Source organism: Corvus moneduloides, chromosome 1, assembly GCF_009650955.1.
Source record: "Corvus moneduloides isolate bCorMon1 chromosome 1, bCorMon1.pri, whole genome shotgun sequence".
NCBI classification, from domain to species: Eukaryota; Metazoa; Chordata; class Aves; order Passeriformes; family Corvidae; genus Corvus; species Corvus moneduloides.
The window spans coordinates 141,012,869-141,036,477 of record NC_045476.1 but is presented as its reverse complement, the minus strand read 5'-3'; the positions used below and the strand labels follow the sequence as shown (position 1 = coordinate 141,036,477).

The following is a 23,609-nucleotide window of genomic DNA, read 5'->3' as shown; positions in this document are numbered from 1 at the left end:
TTTTTATTCTGGAAAATAGAATAATTTGAAAGCCTGGGTTATTTTGGTATCTTTGTTTATACAAAGGTAGAGACCAACAGGCTAAACAGGAAGGGTATTCTGGAAAAATTATTACAGAGACAAAACCTATAGAAAAAAACTTGAAACTATTTTCATTTTAAGTACACCAGTGGGGTTAAAGACTATGAATAACTTCTGTTAGAGTAACAGGTCATAATAATTTAAAACTAAAGTTCCCAGCACACTTGCTAATATCTTTTATGGCTTTATTAAAATACATCTGAAATAATTTACGAAGCAAAGCTTCTGGGTGAATTCTTCCAGTTTTGCATGGGAAGAGTGCCTGTTTATCTTCATGCATGTTTATATAGAGCCATGGAAATTATGATGTAAATGTGAATGCTGTACTAAAACATAGCCATATATGCAGAATAAGGAATTCAAAGCACTTGTATTCTGTCATTTATTGCACACAAGTTACGTATATTGTATAGGCTTGGTTCAGTTCTGTATCCTGACCATAGAAGGACACTATAGAATATGTACGGTACCTTGAGGGGACCTTGAAGGGGAGGGAATAATGTGTGTAGGAAAAAGCTCAGGGCAATGACTCTCTGACCAAACTTGTCTCTTTTTGGGTTTTGAGCCTTCACACTTAAACACTCGTTGCTGGAAAGAGTGAAGAGCTAGAAAGATGTTTCCCCTGTACTACACTGTTAGACATTTTTATTTACTCACCTTATTGAAATAAATATATAGATCAGTGTGGAAACAACTGGGACAGCTTTAAAGCTGAGTGCATGGGATGAAGTCTTTTGAAAGGTAAAAGAGGAATCAACAGCTTCATTTTCAGAGTTGACCCAGCTTTTCTTAAACTTTTAGTTTCAGAGCTGTACAGCTGTTGATACAGTAGTGGCCAGACTGGGCAATTGGAGCAGGAAGAGAACAAACCTGCAGTTTCTTGTGATGTTGGTGTATTCTTAAGAAAACCAATCTGAACTCATTTTACTGTATGCTCTAGAAGGTTTTTTGTTGTCTGTCATCTACAAGGCTAGATTTCAGGCAGTGCATCCACCTTCTCCTAATAAAACTTCATGGCAGAAGCACACATTCTGCTTGACTGTAGCCAAAGGCATGTGCAAATCTGTAGTGCTGAGAGAGATGCACCCAGGAAGTTTGAGCAACTGGAGTGGTTTGTCACCTGCTGTTTCATCTCAGGCTAGGTTCCTGATGAAATGATCACAAACTGCTTTTCAAATTACATCTTTTAGCAGACTTATAATTATTCTATTTGTAAGTGGTTTGTGGTATAGGAATCTCTCATCAGAGGTATCTTTTAGGCCAGAAAAGGCCAACCTTTAACACATCAGAATCTAGGATCTTAAAAAAATGTGCCATCTCCTAAAGCAGCCACTCATCAAAATGTGTTCAATTTTGTACTTCACCAGTATTTTTATAGTAACTAGAATTTTACTCATACTGAACGACTCGCAACATCCAAAGGAATACTTTTCTTTAATGTGTTTGTCTCAGTGTCATCCTTTCTTTTGGCATTCTTCTGGACAATGAATCTGGAAGCAAAATCTCTTCCTTATGACATGCCTGCATGCTGTTTAGGAGCAGAGGGAAGAGACGGGGATGCAGTCTCCTCCCACCCCATTCCCATTAGTGGGAAGAGCCATGAAAAGAGCCCAATCAGACATTTGCACAAATGGTTGCATCCAAAATCTTCAGATGTTCACATGATGTTCTACTATTTCAACTGATACTTTCCTGCTGGTTGATGATTTTTCATTTTGCTGTGTTTCTTCCCAGCTGTGCATCACAATTTTTTCTGCCTTAAAATGAGGCAAGGAAACAGTTTACCAGATTTTCTGATGGTTATCAAAGCTTATTTTTCCATTGGATGCATATAAAGGTTTTAGCCTGATTTTGATCCATTCCTTTAATTCAATCTTTGTTCAAGGTTCAGATTGTAGATAGATATCAATGATCTTATATTCCCCTTTTTGCCCAAATACAATATAAAGTTCCCAAAGAGATGGTATCATGTAAGCTATTACTTTATTCTTTATCCTATAAATCATTGCCTTTAATGGGATCTCTAGGTAGTTTTCAGGAGAGCCAAGTCTTGAGCAATTTAGATAAAATCTGCAGAGAGTGTGCTTGCCCTGTTGCTTTGAACTACTTTGGAAGCTACTGAGCTGATGTTATTTACACCGTATTAAACTTTTCACCCAGTTATGGCCTAATCCTTCAAAACCAGTAGAGTAGGACTTACTTGGCTTTGAAAATGCTGCTGCTAACAACTATGGGTCTGTGTTCCCTAAACCTGACTATTAAGCTCATTATTAAGTGTTGTAAGGCTGAACTTTACATTTTATCTGTTAACACTAAGTTAGCTACTGGTTATCTATTGGTTTTTGTCTCGGTTTTAAAGAAAAAAAGTACAAAAAAGGATATATTGTGTTAAGACTGAAATGCATGCCAGCTTTATGTTCTGGTCTTTGTGGGTAAAATCTGCATCTGGATGCTGTCCTGTGCCATGTGTTCTAGGAAGACCCTGCTTGACCAGGGATGTTGGACCAGATAACCCACGATGGTCTCTTCCAACCTGACTGATTCTGTGATTACTCTATCTTTAATCAGCTGTTGAATAATGGAGGAAAAGATAAATACCAAACTCATCAAATTTAAACTCTATACTTCATGTTTCTTTTGCCTGGTGACTAGAATAGGTAATTTTTTTTTAAAGCTGAGTTGCTTTCCTGAATGCCTAATACAGCATGTGAAACAAAAAAAATGGCATTAAACTATTTTTTCTTCATTTATAAATCAGTCTCTTTAATACTTACTGAGCTGCAGTAGCTTGAGAGAAAGGAAGAAAATGCACATTTGTTCTGAATGCTGGATGGAAAGATTACCCTTTAAGTCCTTTTGAACACCAGGTTTAGTAATGGAGCTAATAATTTAGTTTTGCTGAAGTGTTACGATTAGGTTTATGTGGAATGAAGTATTATTTGCTGCTGTCATTTGTAGCGTGCTTTCAACTCTTGCAAGCTTGCTCAGGGTAAGAAGGGAAGCAATCATTAGGCTATAAACGTGGTAACCAGTTCCAGCAATTACTGTGACTTGAAGTCATGTGATGGGACATTGTGTTATACTACAGTGAAATAGGTTACAGAAGGGCACTGTCTGCCTCCCAGCTTTGTGCCTGCATGGCTTATTTGTGGCTGTTTTCTCTTCTGGTTTTCAGTTAAGTTAATTTTATTTGCCGAGAGTTGGATTTCTGCTTGAATGATAGACATATTCAAGGAAAATAGGTATCAATATTAGAATTAATGGAGAAAAATTAAGCTCAGACTTAGCCTCATATACTTTAAAAAGGGTTTTTTTTAATAAACAGCATGGGGGTGTGAAAAGAAAGGAAAAAATCCAGCAGTTTTTTTTGATATATTAGTTCAAAAAAACTGTTTCAGTTTTTAAATAATTCCCTCAGAAAGCTTGGATTTTTAGTAGTCTTACGATAAGGCAAGTGAAAAGAAAGGCACTGTAGAAACAAAAACATGATACAATATATATACAAAAGCATGATAGCATGATCAATATGAAATTATTACTTGTTCCAATTTGTGTGTGTGTGTGAATAACTTCAGAAGTTACAAGATTTATTTTCATGAAGGTCATTGTCCTATTTTGCAATATTGAAAACTTTGTAAAACACTGTCCTCTGGATGGTTGAAAACTGTAGTTGAAGATGGACGTACTAAAGGGAAGGATAATCCCTAAATACTTCTTCTCACTTGAGGAAGAAATCAGAATTTCATTTCCATCAAAAATGAGCCTAAGCTTGAAAATATACAAATGAGAAATTAACAAATGTATATAATTAAAGCATTCAGGCTTATAGCAAGCTATAGCTTGTGGCAGTACCAGGGAAGAAGTAACATTTAGGAAAAATAGAATTTTTGTCGGTTCTGAAAACTAAAGAGGGGATAATAGAGGGCTTAATTTCTCATTTAAAGAAGGGAAAGAAGCCACTCTTCCCTTGCTGTAATACAATGCCCTAGGAGGGCAAAACAGAATCTCTGAGGTTTTGGAGTAAGACTTCAGTAAAACCACATGGGACTCTATTAAATTTAAGAATGTGAAGTGCTTAGGCAGACTAAGCTGATTTTGAAATTTAAGGTCTATGACCTCTAGCTTTATACCTGTTATTTAAATTAGTCCCTACTTTATGAAAGGAAATGAGTGCTGAAGGGGTATGTGGTGGGGATCAAAGAGGGAGTAAAATTGCTCGGATTTAACTGAACTGCAAAAGTGTCCACTGCTGATGATTTAATTACTGAGTCAGAGCAAATAATTGTTTCTTGTTGTTGCTCTTGACTCGATGAACTTTTGAGGCAGAGATCATGTACTTCACTATGTTTTGTGTGGTGGTGGTGGAGATGTCCTCCTTATACCTCGTGCCACAGAGGTGTCTGTACAGCATCTGCAGGTGCTCCCGTGAAAGCCGTATCCATCCTTGGCAGATGCGCCTCTAGGCATTGGGGTGGTCTGGATGTCAGTTCTCTTTCTACCCTTTTTTGCTCTGATTTCTACCATAGTCCCATGTCCTTCCCACTCCCCCCAAAAATGTTTAGACAGATTCTGTTATTTTGAAGAATGTTATTCTGAAATACTGCATATGGTGTCATTTATTGTGTAATTTTCCCTTTTAGCAGAGATTACTCTTCCCTCTGTGAAGTACTACATTTTGAACTGTGTGGCAAGGCAGAAATGAACCATGTGTGTGTTTTTTTCTTTCATGAACTTCTTTAAGGATATTTTCTTGACACATCAGTGCCATCTTAGTTTCACAAAAATGGGGGGAAAAAGTTCCTCTTTGAATGTTTGGAATTTTAAATTTGTTCAGATGAGGATTTGTCTTCATATTAAATTGAATATGTGTTTCACACATGCTATAGCTCTACTTGTCACTGAAGTAAGTAGGGAATCTTGTTCTGAAGATATAACATCCTAATAATGAAAATTCAATGTAAGGTGCATAGAATCACTACAGTTAGGAATATTCTGCAAAATTTCATACTTTTTTTTACATCAATAACACCAATTGCTAAATAGATCTCTTCTGTGTAAGTAGTGCTTTTATAAGTGTGTTTTGGCCTAGTACATATTCATGCTGTAGAAGCAGAGACAAACTGTACTCTCCTGGGAATGGAAGGAACCTTTTAACATTTTTAATAGCCTGTTTTTTGCGTAAGAAAGCAATTTTACATAAATATTAAGTTCTTTTAAAAAATCTTATTCAGGTTTTGCCACCCTTGAAATTTTCACTGTTCTGCTATCTATGAGTACATTTAAGGATAATCTTTTCAACTCTTCAGATGTTTAAAAACATTTTATGTTTAGGAAAAGCATGTTGACTGTTCACTGGAGGAGAAAATGCAAATATTTGGTTGTAAACAATCCCACCAAATTTTAGGCACTCTGAAGAGGTTTGGGAACGTAACAAGAAAGCAAGATTGCCAGAGGTGATTTGGATTCCTTTCCATTACATTTCTTTCTTCACTCATTGCAAAGGGAGTGGAGATGGCCTGCTGTGTTGTTTGTGTGTCTCAGTTATGTTCCTGAAATTTAGTACAACTAATCCGGGTTGTTGATGAAATTAGTTTTTCAGAATATGTTGCCTTAGGATTTTGAAACATCCATGAGAATATGCTGAAATTTCCTATGAACCTGTTTATTACTTTCGTTAAATAAATGCAGAGCTAATTTCATGGGGTTTGTAGGTTCTGTATAGCTAACAAACAATAGAGCAGCTCCTTTCCCTGGAGTGCAGAGGGTACTAATGGGAAATAACAATGTATGTTTTGTTCCTAGTGCTTACATGAAGCTATGAAACAGCTTGATATATGCCCGAGTAAAGGTTGTAGTTCCTATATGGTTTGAATCTTGGGATGTGGTACAGTGTTTGTTGTCCTTGTGTAGAAAGTTGAAATTATTTTAATATCTGTTCTGACTGGAGTTATAGATCCTGTGTTTTTGATTAATTTTCCTAAATTTCATTAAATTTAAATCACCTGTGCTCTTTTCAAGGCTAAATTAAGTAAAGAAGTATTACATTCCTTTTATTAACAGAAAAATAAATAAACCCCCAAATAAAGCAGAGAGAGATTATTCAAGAAGCACCATGGGCAGGGTACTCTTTCCTTTGAAATAATAGTCTCATTCTTTGAGAGAGACTTTCCAGAGGAATGGAAGACTACTGTAAGATTTACCTAAAGAATATGAATGTATTTTGTTTTCCGTTTCGTTAAGTTTTTTTTAAGGTGGTAGTAGTAGTAGTAAAGATTTTTAAATTCTTTCTCTTGGCTACAGTATGGTTAAATAATTAATCTACCTTATTTTACCAATTCTGGCTTCAGGCTACATCCACTGCTGTGTAGACAGACCTTAGTTATTGTACTTCAGCAGTAAAACAAAAAAGCCAATTAAAATAACCAGCAGCAACAGTTTCCAAAATACCTACATGCAGATGGCTTCCCACTTTAAATGTAGTGCTACCAGTTCTTTGGGATAACGTGATGTTTGCAGAGGATCTGATGTTCTCCTTGACTTTTACCTGAGGTGGATAAAAGGCTATTTTTGCTCTCTTGTAACTTGTAAATATTTTAATATCCATTGGTTATTAAACTATCAGGTATGGAGTTAACTGGGAGAAGACCAGTTCTGTCAGTGATATCAGTAAGTTTTCACAGCATCTTTGAATCATATTAAAAACTACTTGGTTTATGAGTTCAAATGATCAATCTGCATTACATCCAACAAAATGAACAAAAAAGGAGTTATTTTTAGGGTAGATACCTATTTGCAATTAAAGATGAGGAACTTCTGCATATATACAGATGCTGAAGACTGGGTCCAGTAGCTTTACATTCTGTAGTGGTTCTTTCCTGTCCTGAAGTTTTACTTGCTTTTCTCTCAGCTGACTAACCATATTTCAGTTACAAACCCAGTTATTTCATTGGTGATTTCTTTAATGTGCCCACTGTTAATATTTAGGCCACCTACTGTTGAAGAGTGCAGACATGCTATCAAGTATCACTGCTAAGAAAGTTTGTACGCATGCAGATAGGCAGGTCTTTTCAGTGTTCACTGGTTTATACTTTTAAGACTTACCACTGTTATTAATCATTGGTGTATTGCACCAATAATGTAGAAAGTGCAATCTCTGTATGTATAGATCCTATTCTTATTTTTTATTAGTATTCCTAAAGTCATTCATAGTAAGTTTCTATTTCATTAAAGTAGTTGCTGGAATTTATTTTTTAAGTGGCATAGAAAATGCTATGTATACATCAAGAACAGTGAATTGGGATTTAAAGTGTAGCCAGACCTTGAATGGACATTTAGGACTCATTTTAATCTCACAGAATGCTATTGACATTTAGAGGTGATAATAGGCAATTTATTATGTGTTTTAATTACTATCAGCCACTGCTTAGGAGTAAAAGAAGGGAAGAATAAAATCTTATGTTTTTCTGAGTGTGCACACTTTCAAAGGTGAATTACTAGAGGGGAAGCCAAAGGGGGTGACAAAATAGTGAAGGGTACCACAAAAACAAATATGTCTTTTAATCTTGTAGTATCTCTGAAGCAGAAGTAAACAAAAAATCATTCTTTGAGGCCTCGCTTTGTTTTCTTAAAACCATCTTTTATAAAAGCTTGAAAGTTGAGGATGGCTCACTTTCCCTTCATATTATCTGAAATTACTTTTCAAATATTTTGAATAGCCAGTAAAAGGAGCAGTAACGAGCTCCTTTACATGTTTTTTTAAATGGTTATGTAATCATTAAAACTCCAGGGACTTGAAGGCTGCTTGGGATGCATGCAGCACACCATGCTGCCTATCCCTTTGGTTTGGCAAAGAAATATAGGAGAAGCCAGATCCTCCATTTGCTGATGTCAGAAGCAGCAAAGTGTTCAGACACCTGAATGTAAATTTCTTTTATAGTAAAGATGACCAACTATTGTAGGATGACCACTGCTATTTTAAATGGGGAGAATTAGTTTTGTGACTCACAAAGGTTTCAGGCTTTTTCTTTATCGAGAAATGGTTAGAAAGTTGCATTGAAAACCTACAGCAAGGTTCATAAATAATAAATAGTACCTCTTATTAATCCATATTTTAGTTTAAATCTGGCTCATGGCAAGTTGCGTCCTTGGGGAATGTGGGATTCTTTACAAAAGAAGGTGATGAGCCATAGTCCCTAAGGAATTAAATTTTGAAAACAATCTCAATTTCGTACATGCTAATATAGTTCTGTTATTCCCTTTCCACATCTATCACAACACATTCTAAATTGTGGCTGATCTTCTATGCAAATAGCTGTCTTATTAGTCACTGGCTCTGTGTGCCAATGTCTCCATGGGTTTCTCAGGCATTTGCTATCTAACCATCAAAGCAGTGGAAATGAGTGAGGATTACTGCATCCCTTTGAAGAGCAAAGAGGACTCGAGGTTCTAGATGTGAGAGTCGGTGACACTGAGCCACGTGGGCAAATGCGTGTATCTCTGTGGCTCATAATAAGTCAGGAAATAATTTTTGCCTGTGTTTTCTTCTTGTGTTTTATTGGCATTGCTAAAACTGCAAACATCTTTCACAGCTGATATTTTGTTATAAACCATTAGTAGACTATGGAAATTGCAAAAGGCAAGTCAAAACAGTCTCTTAACAGTGGCAGAAAAAAGCCAAGAACTAGTTTTGCAGTGCAAAAATGTATCTGTTACTTCCTCAGTTAGCTGAAAGTTCAAACAATACTTTTATTTTCCATTCTAATTATTATGATGTGAATGTTATGAAATACAACCCAGTTTAGAGAATTTCTCTGAAGCACAGTAGAGGGGGAAACTCAACCCAGTGGATTACGATTCACTGCTTACGTGTTTTACATAAAGCAGGGAGTATTCTCTGAATTCAACCAAAGTAATGTATGGAAAAATTAGAACACTATAATTGAATTTTCAGTTCAGTTTAAAAATTAATGGCACTCTTCTGTACCTTGCTATTATTCCTGAATACATTTTAACAAAAGTTGCTGACTTTGGAGTATGCAAGTTCATTTTATGCCCTGTGTCCCACACGTGAAATTGAGGAGCCTGGATTTGTCACTTGACATTAAATGCCAGTAGTTCCTATAGAATAAATAAATATAAAATAATAAACTTCGTGGTTTTAAAATGCACAAATAACTGGTGGGTGTCATTTTTGCAACTGTATTTTAAATCGTGTTTGAAGCTATGGAGAAAATGGTGAATGCATTAAGTTTGGGATGCTGGCAGTAGTGTTCAGCAGTGCCATGGCATGCTTTTTGGGTCATGATTTGGCATCTCAGTGTCTTCCAGGGCTGCACTTCCCAGAAAGCGTGCCTTGGCAGCAACCAGGGAAGCCCGTCTTGCTGTAGCACAGCTGGTTATGCCTAACAGAAAAATACAACTCTTGCAGATACTCCACAGCCATGTGTGCACAATCTGCACATGGTTTGTGGCTACCCAGGATGATTCAGCCAAAGTTTGCCCTTGGCACAGTGCTCTCCAGGGCCATTTGGAAAAAGGCAGGGGTTGGCTGCTGTGTGTCTTCTGTTCTTGAACAGTAAATCTGACACTTCTTGAAAATGTCAGTCTTCTCATGAGTGTGGGTGTTGATGTTGGGACTCTTGTGTCATACAGGCAGTCAGATGGTGGGGCTTATCATCACTGTGGTGAGTAATGTCTTCAGCCCAGCCGAAATGGTTTGATCCCAGTGTTTTGAGTGTGACTGTAACAGCCAGTTATTTCTTAACTAGGGAAAAAGAGGTGAAATGAGCATGTTTGTAGAATCTGCCACTTGAGTGGCAGCCCTGTGAAGGGATGAATATGAAACCATAAGGTTTTGCATGTTAAAAGATACATCACGAATTTGTTAGAGCACTATTCAGATGATGCTTGTTCAGTTACATGAATGGTGTGGAAGCATCAATATAACAGAAAGACCATCTTTGTATGGATGATAGTGCAGTTCCTTGTGCAATCCTAGTGTCACCTTGTGAGGAGGTGTGCAACATGACTGTGCAACATGAGAAGCCCATTCAAGAGTTAGGATGGTTGTTATTTAAATGCAGTGAAGGTGATTTAAACTATCAATACCATGGCTAAGAAGTGTAAAATGCACACAGCCCCAGCTCTCAGTTTTTGTTCTCCACTTCCTTTTCATTCACAGGTATCTAGAGCCCGTGGCAGGAAGGCAGGAGAGTGTGGGGTTGCTGTGTTTTAGGTATCTGCTCCTCCCTTTTCTCAAGATGGCTGGAGGGCTGTGTCTGCAGGTGGGTCTCCGGAGCAATTTCACCTGTGAAAGCACACATGCCTAGTCCTGCCTTTGACTCCTGTGTGTGCTATAAATGTATTTGCCAATAATGGGAGCAACTCACAATACTACATTCATTCCCTGGTTTACTAAAGAAATAAATTATATAGAAATGTAATTCAATGGTACCAAATGCTGAATTACAGTGCAATCAGTTTAAATCCTTTCTTTTTTCTTTATTCAAACTAACAGGCATTCTGTAATGTTAATAACCCATGCAATGGAGAAAAAGGTATGTTTAGAATGTATCTAATAGTCTTCAGAATAGTGATGATTAACTCCAGTGTTTCATTGTACTCTGGGAAGGCTTATGTCTTTGTGTATAATCATGTAAATGTTGCTTGTTACCATTTTTCTGATGTTATAAGCAATTGATTTAGTTGGTAATTTATTTAGGAATAATGTTGTGGTTTTTGTTTTGGTTTTTTTTTTTTCTGATACTGACAGTGATTTTTGGATTGAAAACAATGGGTAGAAAAGATGCCTCTACATCAAGGACTCCTGTTGACCAATACAGGAAACAAATAGGTAAGAGTTTGAAAGAAAAGTTTGTGTGCTTAAAAAAAACCACTACTTTTTTTTTTTTTTCCCCGCAGCAATTCCCACTAGTGTAACAAAATGTAGCATTCCTATTCAAAAACTTCATTTTCTACATGCTGTTGAGTAATTCATTCAGCTTTATGAAGACAGTATTTTGAGTGACTTTAGATAAAGTATATGCTCTGTGTTTGGGTACACTAGTGAAATACTGTAGTGAAGTGGTTTCACAATGTTTCTGAACTGGTTGAACTTTCCTGATTTTCCTGTTTGTCTCTAATTTCATATATGGGCATTTCTAACAAGATACTTTCCTCATTCATAACAATTTTTGATACACTGAACAGACTTTTGCATTGTATAACTGCATTTATTCTCACACTAATGGATATTTTGAATATATTGATTTCTTTTCTTAGGATTTTTTCTGTCCCTACCTACTACATATGTAGGTAACATGTATACAAAGTATGTACATGCACACGTGTACCTTCACATAGATACTTAGCAAACTCAAATCCCTCTTTCTTTGCTTAAATGCAAAGGTGAGTTATTTTTGAAATCCATATATGAGGATTCTGTCTCTGTATGTTAAATAAAATTCACAGTATTTTAAAAGTTTGTATATAAAATGAAATACCTTAATCTGCAGTCAGTTATTTAAGTAAATTACTTTTACAGTTGCTAAGCACACACATCTGTTTAAGTATGCAGAGAACAACAATTGTCTGGGGAAAAAAAAAAGTTGTTTGGAATGTGCATTCTCATGGTGAAAGAACTAGGATTATGTGAGCAGTCGTATTTTTGTCATGTCTTAATTTTTTTAGTGCTGCCTGATTATTTTAATGTAACTGTTTTAGTGGTCTTTTCAACTTCTCATCAAGTTGTAAGTAAGGGATTATTTTGTATTTAATTTGGTTTAGATAGCTATGGAGTGGTCTATGTTTCCTAATCTTGGGTAGTTTGTGTGGCTGATTTCCTTGGCTCATTCTATGAGAAACATAGCTGAAAGCTTGTGAGTGCCTTTATGGATGAGAAGCAGATACAATAGAAAAATGTTTAAAAATATGAACTCTCTGCTTTTGGGTTTTTTAGGTTTTGTGTAGAAAACCTTGCAACGAAACTGTTGCCCAGTAGAAGGTGACACCACAAATATTTCACCCAAACGTGTTTGGTGAGAAACGGGAGCCCTGCAGCTTCTTTTTGGGACAACTCATCCTATGTAACTGGGTGCTTGGGTAGAGGATGATTGTAGCAGTTTTTTGGCATTTTCTCCACTTATTTTTTGTCATGGTCACTTGTTTTTCAACCACCACCTTTAGAGTTGCTTTTTTTGGTTTTTTGTGAACACTTTCAGGTGACCATGGTTGGAGTTGTTTTTTGAAATCTTCTGCAGAGTGAAAGAGTGGTGACCAGCAGGACCCCTGGAGAGACCAGGGCAGGTATAAAGCTTCATTTAAGTAGGAGGCTCAATACCTCCCACTCTTGCACAACTTGTGCTGTTTCTTGCACATGACTACTGTGTGACACTGTTATACTTCTCAAAGCTGTGAGATGCCAGGACTGATCAGCTGTGCCTTGAGCAGGGGAGAGGACACTGTACTATAGCAAGGCATTAGGAGTATTTGTACTGGGGCCCAGCACTCAGAGGGATCCTGTTATGTTGCTGACTTGACAGTTTTGGCCTGGTGTGTTGTCTGAACAATTTGGCACCTTCCCTGTTACACTACAGCAGCATCATCCATTGGGTACTGCAAAATATAGAGGGGGTTCATAATAAGCTCGTTTTCTTTAGACATGATACATTGCTCTTAACTTGGCAAAAGCAAGTGTTAAAAATTATTGTAGGGAAGAATCTCATGCTGGCAGGCAAATAAACTATATAACCTAGGAGGTGTTTCTGTGATTGTGATATTCCTTAGAGGATGGAGAACAAGAACTAAAATAGACTGTGCTCTGCTTTTTGATGATGATTGTTTCAGTTCCCACTCTGGTCATTCACTGATACAGCTATAGGGTTTGCCAATGGAAATTAGTTCTCTGAACTTAATGAATATAAGAGGGAGAGTTTGAAAATTTATTGATATGGTTTTATACTTAAGTGTTGCAGATGTGTTTGAGTTTTATGTGTAAGCATTTTGGGCTATCTTTAGGCATGGTAGCGGAGCTTAGTGTAGCTCTCTAGTCTCATTAGTGAGCCCTCTAGTCTCATTATGCCTTTAGGTGTATTATAGGACAAATAGGTGTATCATTGACAAATACTGCCCACTATTGCCCTCATGAATATGAAAGTTGGGGGTTTTTTTGTCATTACTGATTTTTTTTGTTCTTATATAGTTTTGCGTAACTGGTAATAATTCCTCCATTTGTCATAGGATGGTTAAGGTTGACAGGGACCAGTGGAGATCATCTCATCCATCTGCCCTGCTCAAGCAGGGCCACCTAGAGCTGGTTGCCCAGAACAATGTTCAGATGGCTTTTAAGTTTCTCCAAGGTTAGGAACTTCACAACCTCTCTTCCTGTGTTTGATTATCCTCAAAGTAAAAGGTTTTTTTCTTATGTGTTTCTGTGTGGGCCCATTGCTTCTAGTCCTGTGACAGGGCAGCACTGAGAAGAGCCTGGCTCTGTCCTCTTTGCACCCTCCCTTCAAGTATTTATATACACTGATGAAGTCCTTGAGCCTACTCTTCTCCTTTGTAAACACTCTCAGATCTCTCAGCCTTTCCTCATAGGAGAGATGGCTCTAGATCCTTCATTTTAACTCCTCTTGACTCTTCTTGGCCTGATTTCACTCCGGTACTTATTAGAAATTATACAGAAAGAATTTATTTTGTTTTTAAACACATTCATCCATTAAAACTTAGATTTGACAACTTAGGTACTTTTGCAGGGATGTTTTAGTGTGAAGCTGTTCAACAGATGATCCTTCAGAATACAGAATGCCCTAATGCTCCAGGTTCATTTGTTTTGGAGATGGACATTTCATCACCCTTTTTGAGGTAGATTATATCTAGAAACAGTAAAGAAAGAGAGGCTGCACAGGACTTGTCTTTAAAAAAATTAATTTATCAAATGCATTTAAAGCTCAAAATCCATGCTTGGAGTGATTGCCGGCCTTCTTTTCCAGGCATTTGGTATCTATGGATTGTTGAAAACATTATGATAGATGCTGGCTGAACAGCTATCTCCTGCTGACTAATGGTGTGATGTTATTTTTTAGCTTACAACTTAGTGTTTTCTAGCCTTGCTGGATAGAAGGTAACCAGATTGAAATGCTTTTCATACCTTTTTTTTGATGGAAAATGGCAGCCTTCAAGGAACAACATGTCACGAAGTCATATCAACTTCAACACAATTTTCAGTTAGATGTTTAGTGGAGTAATTTGAAATAAAACCAGATTTTTAATTTCATTTTGTTCCAAGCTTTCTGTTTTGTGCTGAGTTTCCATACGGCATGCCACATGTTTGCCCTGTGCCATGGTTCAAGTTCCTGTTGATTACTTCAGTTTAGCCGTTTGCCTTTTTCTCTTCTCCAGGAGAACAGGATCACTTGTGTCTTGTTTGCCTCTGTGCCGCTAGCTGTTGCTATTTGCTTCAGTAGCATTTTCAGGGGATTCCCCCAGCACAGAGATTGATACTGCTCTTCTCTGTCAGCTGGCTTTCAGCCATCTCTCCTGCCACCAGCCAAAATTTGTCTGTAGTGCCACTTGAGCTAGTGCTCCAGTATCTGACAGTGGCACTGCCTTCTCAGGGGGGAGCAGAGGCAATCTTTTAGTTATCAGACAAAACTGGCAGTGGCTTCATGAAGCCTATCCCCGAGTGGACAGGGGACAACCACATCAGCCTTTTCAAACTGGCTTCAGCTGTGCCTGGAGGAGGGCGGATGGCACCAAGGGAATCTCTCCCTGTTCAAATCTCCATGAGCAGCCAAGGCTGTGGAAGACACATGAGGAAAAGTAATGTTAACACTTCTTATTCATCTCTGGCTCACATACCCAAATATATACCTGTAGTGCAGCAGTAAACAGGGCAGCTCTTCTGCAGAGTGTTTCCTTCTCCCTGCTGCTGTTTGTGCTGCTGTGCTTAATTTGCTGGAATCTAAGGAAAGGTGTGAGGCAGTATGCATCCTTCCGCATTTATGCAGCTTTGCTCCACAAATGCTGTGAAAATAGCAACAGGTTTTGTACCATATTTGCTTTGTTTACTGTTATGTGTGCTTTAAGTTCCCAGAACAATTCCACATGTATATTTTCCATCCTTCTTCATCTGGTGTGTCGCTTGCTCGGCATGGAAGCCGCAGGATTTGTGGGTAGTGTTCATGACTTGTGTGATTGTGGGATCCTAAGCAGGCATACTGAGAGGATTATAGTATAACTAAAACCTGGTCTACAAATCAGGAATAGACATACTTTTGGCTGCCATTACTATTGTGTTGCTCTAGCATAATTTTTCATGAGGAGAGGTTGTTTGCCAATCATTCAACCTTCAATTTGTAGACTCAAAGGTCTGCCTATTGTCTGCTCTGTATCTCCTGGCTTGCCAGCTTGGTCTTTTAGGAGCTGGATCTTATATAGGCATAGCCCAGGGGTTCTTTGGAGCAAATAAGGCTCCTCACATCCCCTGGGAAGGAGTAAAAGTTATGAATGAAAATACATTCTCTTTTTGTTTTGGAAAGCACAAGATGGTAGAGTGAGCACGGTGACTTCGTGATGGAGGTGGTGCTCGTTGGCATGGCACACATGGAGCAATGGGGCAGGGAAGGGGACTGGGTAGGAGTCCTGAGTCCTGCTGTGCCAGCGCAGGAGTGGAGAGAGCACTGCCCACATGAACTAACAGATAAAACTTTGTGGGTAAAGTTGGGTCTTTTAAAAATTCCTTGGTGTGGAGACTGGTGACTTGTCCAGAAGAAAGGTGCCTTGTTCTGAGGCCAAGGTTTTGCTCTCACTGTAGCCCTGAGATGGAGAAAAGCTTGGGGACTAGTGGCAGCATGAACATCTCTGGGGTTCCCACTTCCATCTGCCAGCTGGAGCATAGACCTGTTGCCTTCTTGTCTCCACAGAGAAGCCCTTCTTGTGGCAGATTGCCATTTCCACCTGCCCTACTGCTAAAGGAGTTGTCTTTACTCTCTACCACCTGACCTTTTCTATGTTTTCCGTTACTGTTTACCTTCTCTGTGTTTTTATGGAGTTAGTGTGCCTCCACCTTCCTTGTCCTGAGTAGTGCCATTGCATACTCAAAAAAACCTGGCCATTATCAGCCTTCCTTTTCAGCTTAAAAAGAGGGAAAATGTTACATTTCTATACTTTTCTTTTAAATACATTGCATACTTTGAAGTGAAATGTGGTTGTTTTGTTTTGGATCAGGAAATGCTTGTTATCAGCATGAAAATTTTAGATATAATTTCTGAAATAACAGCAACAGCAAAAAATGTTTGGACTGAATTTGTACTGAAAATTTCAAAATTTCACTATTTGTCACAAAACAGCAATTCCTCTATCTTTTGTCTGTTAAGAAAAGGCAAGGAACCAGAAGGCAACATCTACATCATTGAGATTTCTCTTCTCTGCCGTAAGCAAAGATGTAGGAGGACAGATGCCAATGGAATAAAAAAATGCTCCGGTCTATTTTTTTAACTAGTCTAATTTTTTTTCCCTATTTTAATGTCAATCACCTATTTACTGTAAATAGGAAAGGAGGAGAGGGGAAAAGTACAGAAACAAATACTGACTAAGTTGAGATAAAAAGGTAAGTCTTCTCCTACTGTTTATTTATAGTGAAAAAAACCCTCAAGAAATAGGCAATTCTAGTGTAACCTTTTTTTTTGCATATGGAACATTACATTTCCTCACTTCAATTTTTCTAATAAAAATCTACTATTAAGCATGTAATAAAGAGATGTAGGAAAAAATGCCCTTTTTTGCTATTATTTGTCACTGCTGGCAAGTTTTGGAATCTGAGTTTCATACTTCACAGTGATAGGCCACTGATACCATGTGTAGTCCCTTTTCTTGGGAGGAGGTTTTATGAAGAATGAATTTTGGTGTCACAGAAAAATGAACTACATCCTTTAGTCAGTTAGTGCTGTTTTGATTTTAATTTTGTGCCGGTGGAATCACTTTTTGGAAGCAGTGGGAGCAGCTGAGGAAAACACTGCTGTGAAGTAAAGCCTAGTCTGGCTATACTAATTTAATCCACATTTTGTGATGATTGGGATGTTTTTAAATATGTTCTGTGAAGACTGATGATGGATTTTAAGAACATGCAGTTTGTGGTCACATATTTTTTTAAGTCCAACGCAGCAGAGCTATTCCTTGTATTATTGCCTTGGCTTAGAGCATAAAAGGTGATGGTAGATCTGGATATATACTTACATTTGTGTGGATATTATTTAGTTTCCATTTGTTGGGCAGACATGGACTCAGTCTGAGCAAGAATGGGAGGGGTGGCTGCAGATCCAGAGGACTGCGGGAATGTGTTCACACACCTCGAAGAGAAGCTGAGGAGAAAGGTTGTGTATCTAAATCCTTGGCTCTCATCCTCTCTCCACAGCAAAAGTTTCTTTGAGCTTGTTTGATTGTACTACTTTTACTATACATTCATACTACACTTGTTTAGTACTTTTATACAGATGGAGGCTCATAGTCTGCTCTTGTTTTAATCTCATCAACCCTATCAACATTTTACTCAGTGGAGTTGCTACAAATTTCTTATAGGTGTAAATGAGAGTGAAATTTGACATGTTTCCAGTTGCTGAACTGCCTTTCAGCGTGGTGTTATTTCAAGCACTTGCAATTCCTGTAAGGTATCCGGTGTCTACAGGGCTGTTGCAATGCTACATGTTTGTGTTCGTACTTACTCTCAGCTTCTGATCAATTCTTCAGTGAGTTCCTTCCTGCAGTCAAAATCAACTGAGAAAAAGCTCTTACAATCCTTTACAAAATACATAAAATTTTTGCTATAGACACATATAAGCATGTATAGACTACATTCAGAGGCAGAGCAGTTTAACATTTTTAGAAATTCTTTCACCAGGATTTGAAAATCTTAGCTCATGTGTGAAAGATGGACTTCAAAGTACTCCAATCTCAATGCAAATATGTAAATCTAATTTTAGACAACCATTTCTAAAAAATCTCAGACATAATTTTTTATGTATACAGTGTTCATATATACACATTCTCTATGTGTGGTGCATGTGCTTATATTTGTAGGTAATATTACATCAACATAAATGCAAGGAGAGTTGGGCAGCGAACTACAGATCTGATTTCCTCTCATTTCATCATAACAAAGCAGTGGAGCAGGCATAAGAATGAAATGCCCAGCACAGATGCATCTCTCAAGATCTATTTGATAGATAATTAAGGTGAACATAATTCATAGTTGTAACTGCATTTCTTTAGCTACAATGCTATGAGAAGTGGTGCTGGGCTTTTTGGGTGCAGTTAAGTTTTGTCCAGCCATTGTCCTACCATGTAAAATGGTGATCTTTTAAACCTCTGCTGCTCCTCCCCTGTCTAGGCTAGCAGGAATGAAGGCAGCAAGGAGTCTGGCAAGCATTGCAGGGGCAGTGGTCTGAGAAGAAAAACGTAAGAATCACCTTGGATCAATTCAAGAGGTTTAACTGAAGGGATTTTTGTATTTCATGCTTCAGGATGTGACCATGTGCATGATGTAGTTCATCAGGTGTTGCACCTATTTATGGCCTTAAAAGAATGTGTTAGATGCCTATGTTCAGTGTAAGCATGACCATAGAATAGTCATCTGGATTTGTAATGAGTTGAATGTAATGAGTCACGTTGGTGATTGCTATCATGCAGTCCATTAATTGCATGTTGTCATGGATTTCTGTAACTGGATTCTATTAAAAATATTTTTCTTTTTGGTGGAAGCTTTTGCTTGTAGTATGCCTTATTTTGGAAGAAAGCTAGGAACTGGCTACATTGTGCTTTTCAAGGTCTTGAACTATTTGTGGGATTGTCTGCTCGGCTCTACACATTGCTTGCAGGCTTTAAATGTTGGATAAGAAAAGAACTTACAGGGCAGAAGGAGAATGGTGTTAGGAAGATCAAACTGCTAGAATGAAGAAAAGGCTTTTGCTATTAGATGTTACTTGATTTGAATTACAATTACAGAAATCTCAAACATCATGTGACTAACCTTTGCTCTTACTTGATGGTAAAGGCTGATTAAAATAAGCACTATTGAAAGTATTCACACATTAAAAGTTATTTTGAGATTTTTCATTCCTGTAGTAGTTGAATCAGTATGGAAAAGCACCATGAAGTGAACAACGAGCTCTACAGTAAGTGGAATGTGGGAAAACAAATAATTTGCCCTGATTGAGCACTCTGGTTTCAGTTAATAAATTTACAGATAATATATGCAAGTCACTAATGTGTTGCTTAATTTCTGAAATACTTTACTTGAAATCTGGTCCTTGTCATTATCTCAGTTGCATAGATACCCTATTTACTATGGGACCGACTGAGGGAATTCTGCTCAGCTAAGCTACTGATACTGTTCAAGAATAACTCATATAGTAAACAATAGTATTTTCAAGAATTTTGACTGCCTGTTAAATAGGAAAGGTGGAAAAGCCTGGCTTTTCCTTCATTTATTTTATGTGAATATCTCATCAGTATCAGCATATTTGCATTCATTCTGTAAGATTTGTAGCAAAACTGATATCCTCAGTTGCAATATTTGATTTTTCATTAACTAAGTAATAGTAATTTTAGAACGCATGGGGGTTTTTTTGTTAGAAATAATTTTCCTGTGGTATTTTAACTGAATACCTGTGGGCCATTCATAAGCATTGGTGTTTGGATGATCTAGGGTGTGATAGGTAAGAGGATGTGACACAGATTGTCAGTAAATCACTTGCTCAGGTTCAGCCTAGGTGATAGTCATGGGAAGATGGTAACTGCCTGGCAGATGTTGGGTGGCATTTATGATGTGATGTTTGTGCATTCAGTTCCTAGTGGAGAAGTGTTGAAAAACATCATTATTTGTTGGCAGTCAAAACAGAGAGGAGCTGGATAATGAACTAGCATATGGAATGAAACAGTGTCTCAGCATTAGACATGGTCCCTTCAGCTCAAGGTTACAGCATACTGATAAGAGCGTGGCCCAGATATACTGATGCCGTTTTGAATAAGTCTGAGCTCACAGTGTGTGTTAAACCCTTCAGCTTTGGGCGTCTTGAGCACAGTGCTTGTGTTGTCCTGTCTCTTTTCAGCTCTAATTAACTTGGCCATGATGCTCTGTACTGTAGCAATGGATCTCCTGCTCGCGCCTTACCAGTTCACATCACAGGCAGAATGAGTCTGCAGCTGTCAGTTCAGACCTGGCCTGGGGGACCTGCGGTCACTGTGAACTGAAGAGCAGGGAGAAGTTTCAAGTGAAAGTAGAATGTAAGTGGGGCCTTTTGCAGGCATAGAGCGGAGATGTGTAAGAATAATCTCTACAGGTTTCTGTTCTAGCAGGTGAAGGGTGAGAGTTTGGGCTGGTGATTCACATCTGTGCTTGTAGCTTAAGCAAGCATTGTACTGCTTTCTGGCACATAGGTCAACTGGCATCGAAAAATGTTACAGTTAAACTCTTTTGTCCATAAAACAGACTGGCTGCTTGCACACTCCTTATGGAAAATTGCTCTGAGCAATTTTCAGTTCCCTCTTGAGCCATGTGTAGGAATTACTTGGGAGAGAGCGACGGTGGGCATAAACTGTGTCAGGGATTGTTGTAACAACTGGAGTGAGCATACCCTTGAATTCCAGTTCCTATTTACGTTGTCTAATATATTGGTGTTCCTGCAACCAGATATGCAGAGGGTACAGGTCAACATTACAAAGTGATCTTTAACAACACCTACCTCTCTCTCCTTGTTCCTGTCGCAGTGTATAGTTCACCATCATCTGGGATGGCACAGCTGTTTGTATGCCATTTTGACCCAGCTTGAAGTAAAAGATGTGCTGAGCAGTTTGTGAGTTGAATGAACTCCCTGATCTGCTTCATCATCTGGCTGCACGCACAAACTAAGCTAATACACATCAAAGCCAGGACAGCACACTGCAGGCACTGAAATATGTGGCAAAACTCAGGCCAGCAAGTGCCATAAGCCAGTGTTGCTGTTGAACACTTTGCAAAGCCAAGCCACGTGTCAACTGAGTTTAAGAAGTCTTTATTCCATATAACACGCAGATTGAACAGATTAGGAAGCATAAAAAGGATTCGTGCCCTGTGTAGGTTTCCCTCAGCTTCTCAGAATCAGTTTTGATTTCAATCCAGTAGCCTCTGTAGGTCTGATCAGGCCTGCAGGTTGAGTTACTTTATGAATAATAACTACAATAGTTTAAATCCATGTATTTTTAGAGGTATTTTACGCTGTCTTCAGTGAGCAATGAGGTTGCCTTTCACACGTGTGGAAGGCACAACAAAACCTGAATGCAGTTCTTTTTTGGCACAGCCTTTTCCATAATGTTCAGGTACAGTACAGTGGTGTTTTGCATACTGAACGGTGGAAAGAAGTGGAGTGAAATGACTAGTAGGGTTGTCTGTGAAGAAATACTTTTACAGAAAATATAGGCTGCAGTCTTCTCTTCTCTGGAATAGATGAGGACCGTGCAAACTAGAATGCACAGAGAAACATTGAATAAATTGCAAATCAAATAGAACTGAAGGTACAATCCTTAACATACTTCATAGTGTGAAGTGTCTCAGAAAATCCACCTGTTAAGTACAATACCAGATGGAAACATTTGGTAGAGTTACAAGAAAGTCAGACTCATGTCTGTAATACAGGAGGCTCTGTGTGTCTTGATAGGCAGCTTGGAAAACCACAGACCTCATAGCACATATATTCCATGAAAGAGCTTCTATCCAAATGGTTTAATGGAAGAAGGAAGTATAACTCGTGTTTGTGTAGAGAAAATTATCAAATTCTAATGAGTAATCATTGTGAGAAGGACAAAGAGGGAAGTGCTTTCATGTATTCCTCAGAGAGGAAGAATAAAACATTTTGACTCTTAAAAAAGCAGAAAAAATGTATCTCACAGAGGATTGTCTTCCTCATCTTATTTCTGTCACTGATGAAAAAAGAGAAATTAGAAGCATAGTTTAGTGTTTTTTGCTTTGTTCAGCTACCTTTCAGATAATTTTTAGTCTGAAGAGAAACACTTCCTATAGTCAAGCGACTATGAGTAGGAAGGTTGGATTTTCTTGTGGTGGAAATTTGGGATAGGTATCACACTACTGAATTTAGCAGTTATTTCAGATACTCATCCTTGTAACTGGGAGCAAAATCCAATCCATAAGTGTGAAGAAAAAAGGAATAACATTTAGATGCTGGGTAAGCTAATTATGTTTCTTCACCATTTTTTGTCTATGGTCAAAGTGGTATCAAAGAACTATGCACTTTGATGAACAGCTAATTCACAACCAGTGATAGAATCAGCTGGAAATCTTAGTGGAAAGGTTCCCTTGTTTCTAGTGATTACGCATGGTCACAAAAAAAGTGTACTTTTTCCTTTTATGTATTTAAAGTAATAATAAAAAATACTAAAGCCATTAAATAGGGCACTGGGGACAGTGAGTTTGAAGTACTGAGTACTGTTTTGCTCATCTATGTTTAAGAAAGATGAATTGAAAGTGAAAGAAGAGCTGAAAGAGCTACTAGGGAAGACCAAGAAAAGCCTTGTTTAGCACAGCTGAACACGAATTAAGACAAATATGGTTCCTTTTGGAACTTCCCAAGTAAACACGTGGGAAAGAAACGGTCCATATATATCCAGTCCGTAACTGTATAAATTGTCCATAAAGAAATGTAACAGGAAATAGAAGGTGGTTTCTTACTAATAGGAGATTGAACTTCTTGGGTAATGTAGGCTAAAGAAAAAAAAACCCAAAAACCCAAACTGAAAGCTCTAACTTGTTTTCCAACTGATCCTTTTCTATGATCAGTTTTGAAGAAAACAGAATGATACATGTGTCTTCTCCAGCAAAGCACTGGATTTCAGTAGTTCACCAAGTCCTTTCTAGTCATATGTTCCATATGGACAAAGTTTCACTGTGAAGTGGAGCAGCTTTCTGAGGTATTTATAGCTAGAGAATGCATTTGGAAGGATTACCATAACTTTCTGACTGAAGTTTTACTTGTGGAAAAATTAATACTGAATATTTTTACCAAAATCAAGATTTCAGGAGAAATGACAACATAGTCTTGAATTTCACAGGCTTTTTCCTTTTTTTTTTTTTTTTTTTTTGGAGAGAACATGAAATTCATGCTGAAAGGAGAGAGATAAGGGAAAAGGGACACATTTTGATCATAACATTAAACTTTGTTTTTCAGTGCCTGTGCTCTCAACACAGTGTGGTGAAGCTATCACAATATTTCCACAGCATCATTTTTTTTTGTTTGTTTTGGGGACTTTTCAATAAATGTTGAATGTACATTTGGTGTTGCTGTCCTTTTTGTTCTTTGTATTACAGAAGTGCAGTACTTAGCAGTCTAGTAGTAAGTATAGTGTACAGTTTATCAGAGGATCCCCAGTTGTAAGTCTTTGACAGGGCTTGCCTGTGTTACCCGTTGGCCTTAGCTGTTACAGCATGTCCCACTGGTAGGAATAGGATGTGACACGGGCATTTTGTCATCAAAAAGTCTCGGTAG

The 23,609-nt window shown here is 37.9% G+C and overlaps 1 protein-coding gene across 4 annotated transcripts in view; it reads left to right on the top strand.

Moving 5' to 3' along the window:
- The window catches only part of TRIQK (triple QxxK/R motif containing), a 60,857-nt gene that overhangs the window by 6,972 nt on the left and 30,276 nt on the right, over positions 1 to 23,609 (top strand). For 2 of the 4 annotated variants that reach the window (XM_032129203.1, XM_032129211.1), the window contains exon 2: positions 10,853 to 10,933. In XM_032129203.1, the coding sequence (XP_031985094.1) occupies positions 10,873 to 10,933 (61 nt within the window). In that variant the 5' untranslated portion in view covers positions 10,853 to 10,872. Of the gene's footprint in view, positions 1 to 10,261; positions 10,365 to 10,597; positions 10,638 to 10,852; positions 10,934 to 23,609 lie in introns of all 4 variants that reach the window. The other 2 variants (XM_032129185.1, XM_032129194.1) reach the window with 2 other exon arrangements.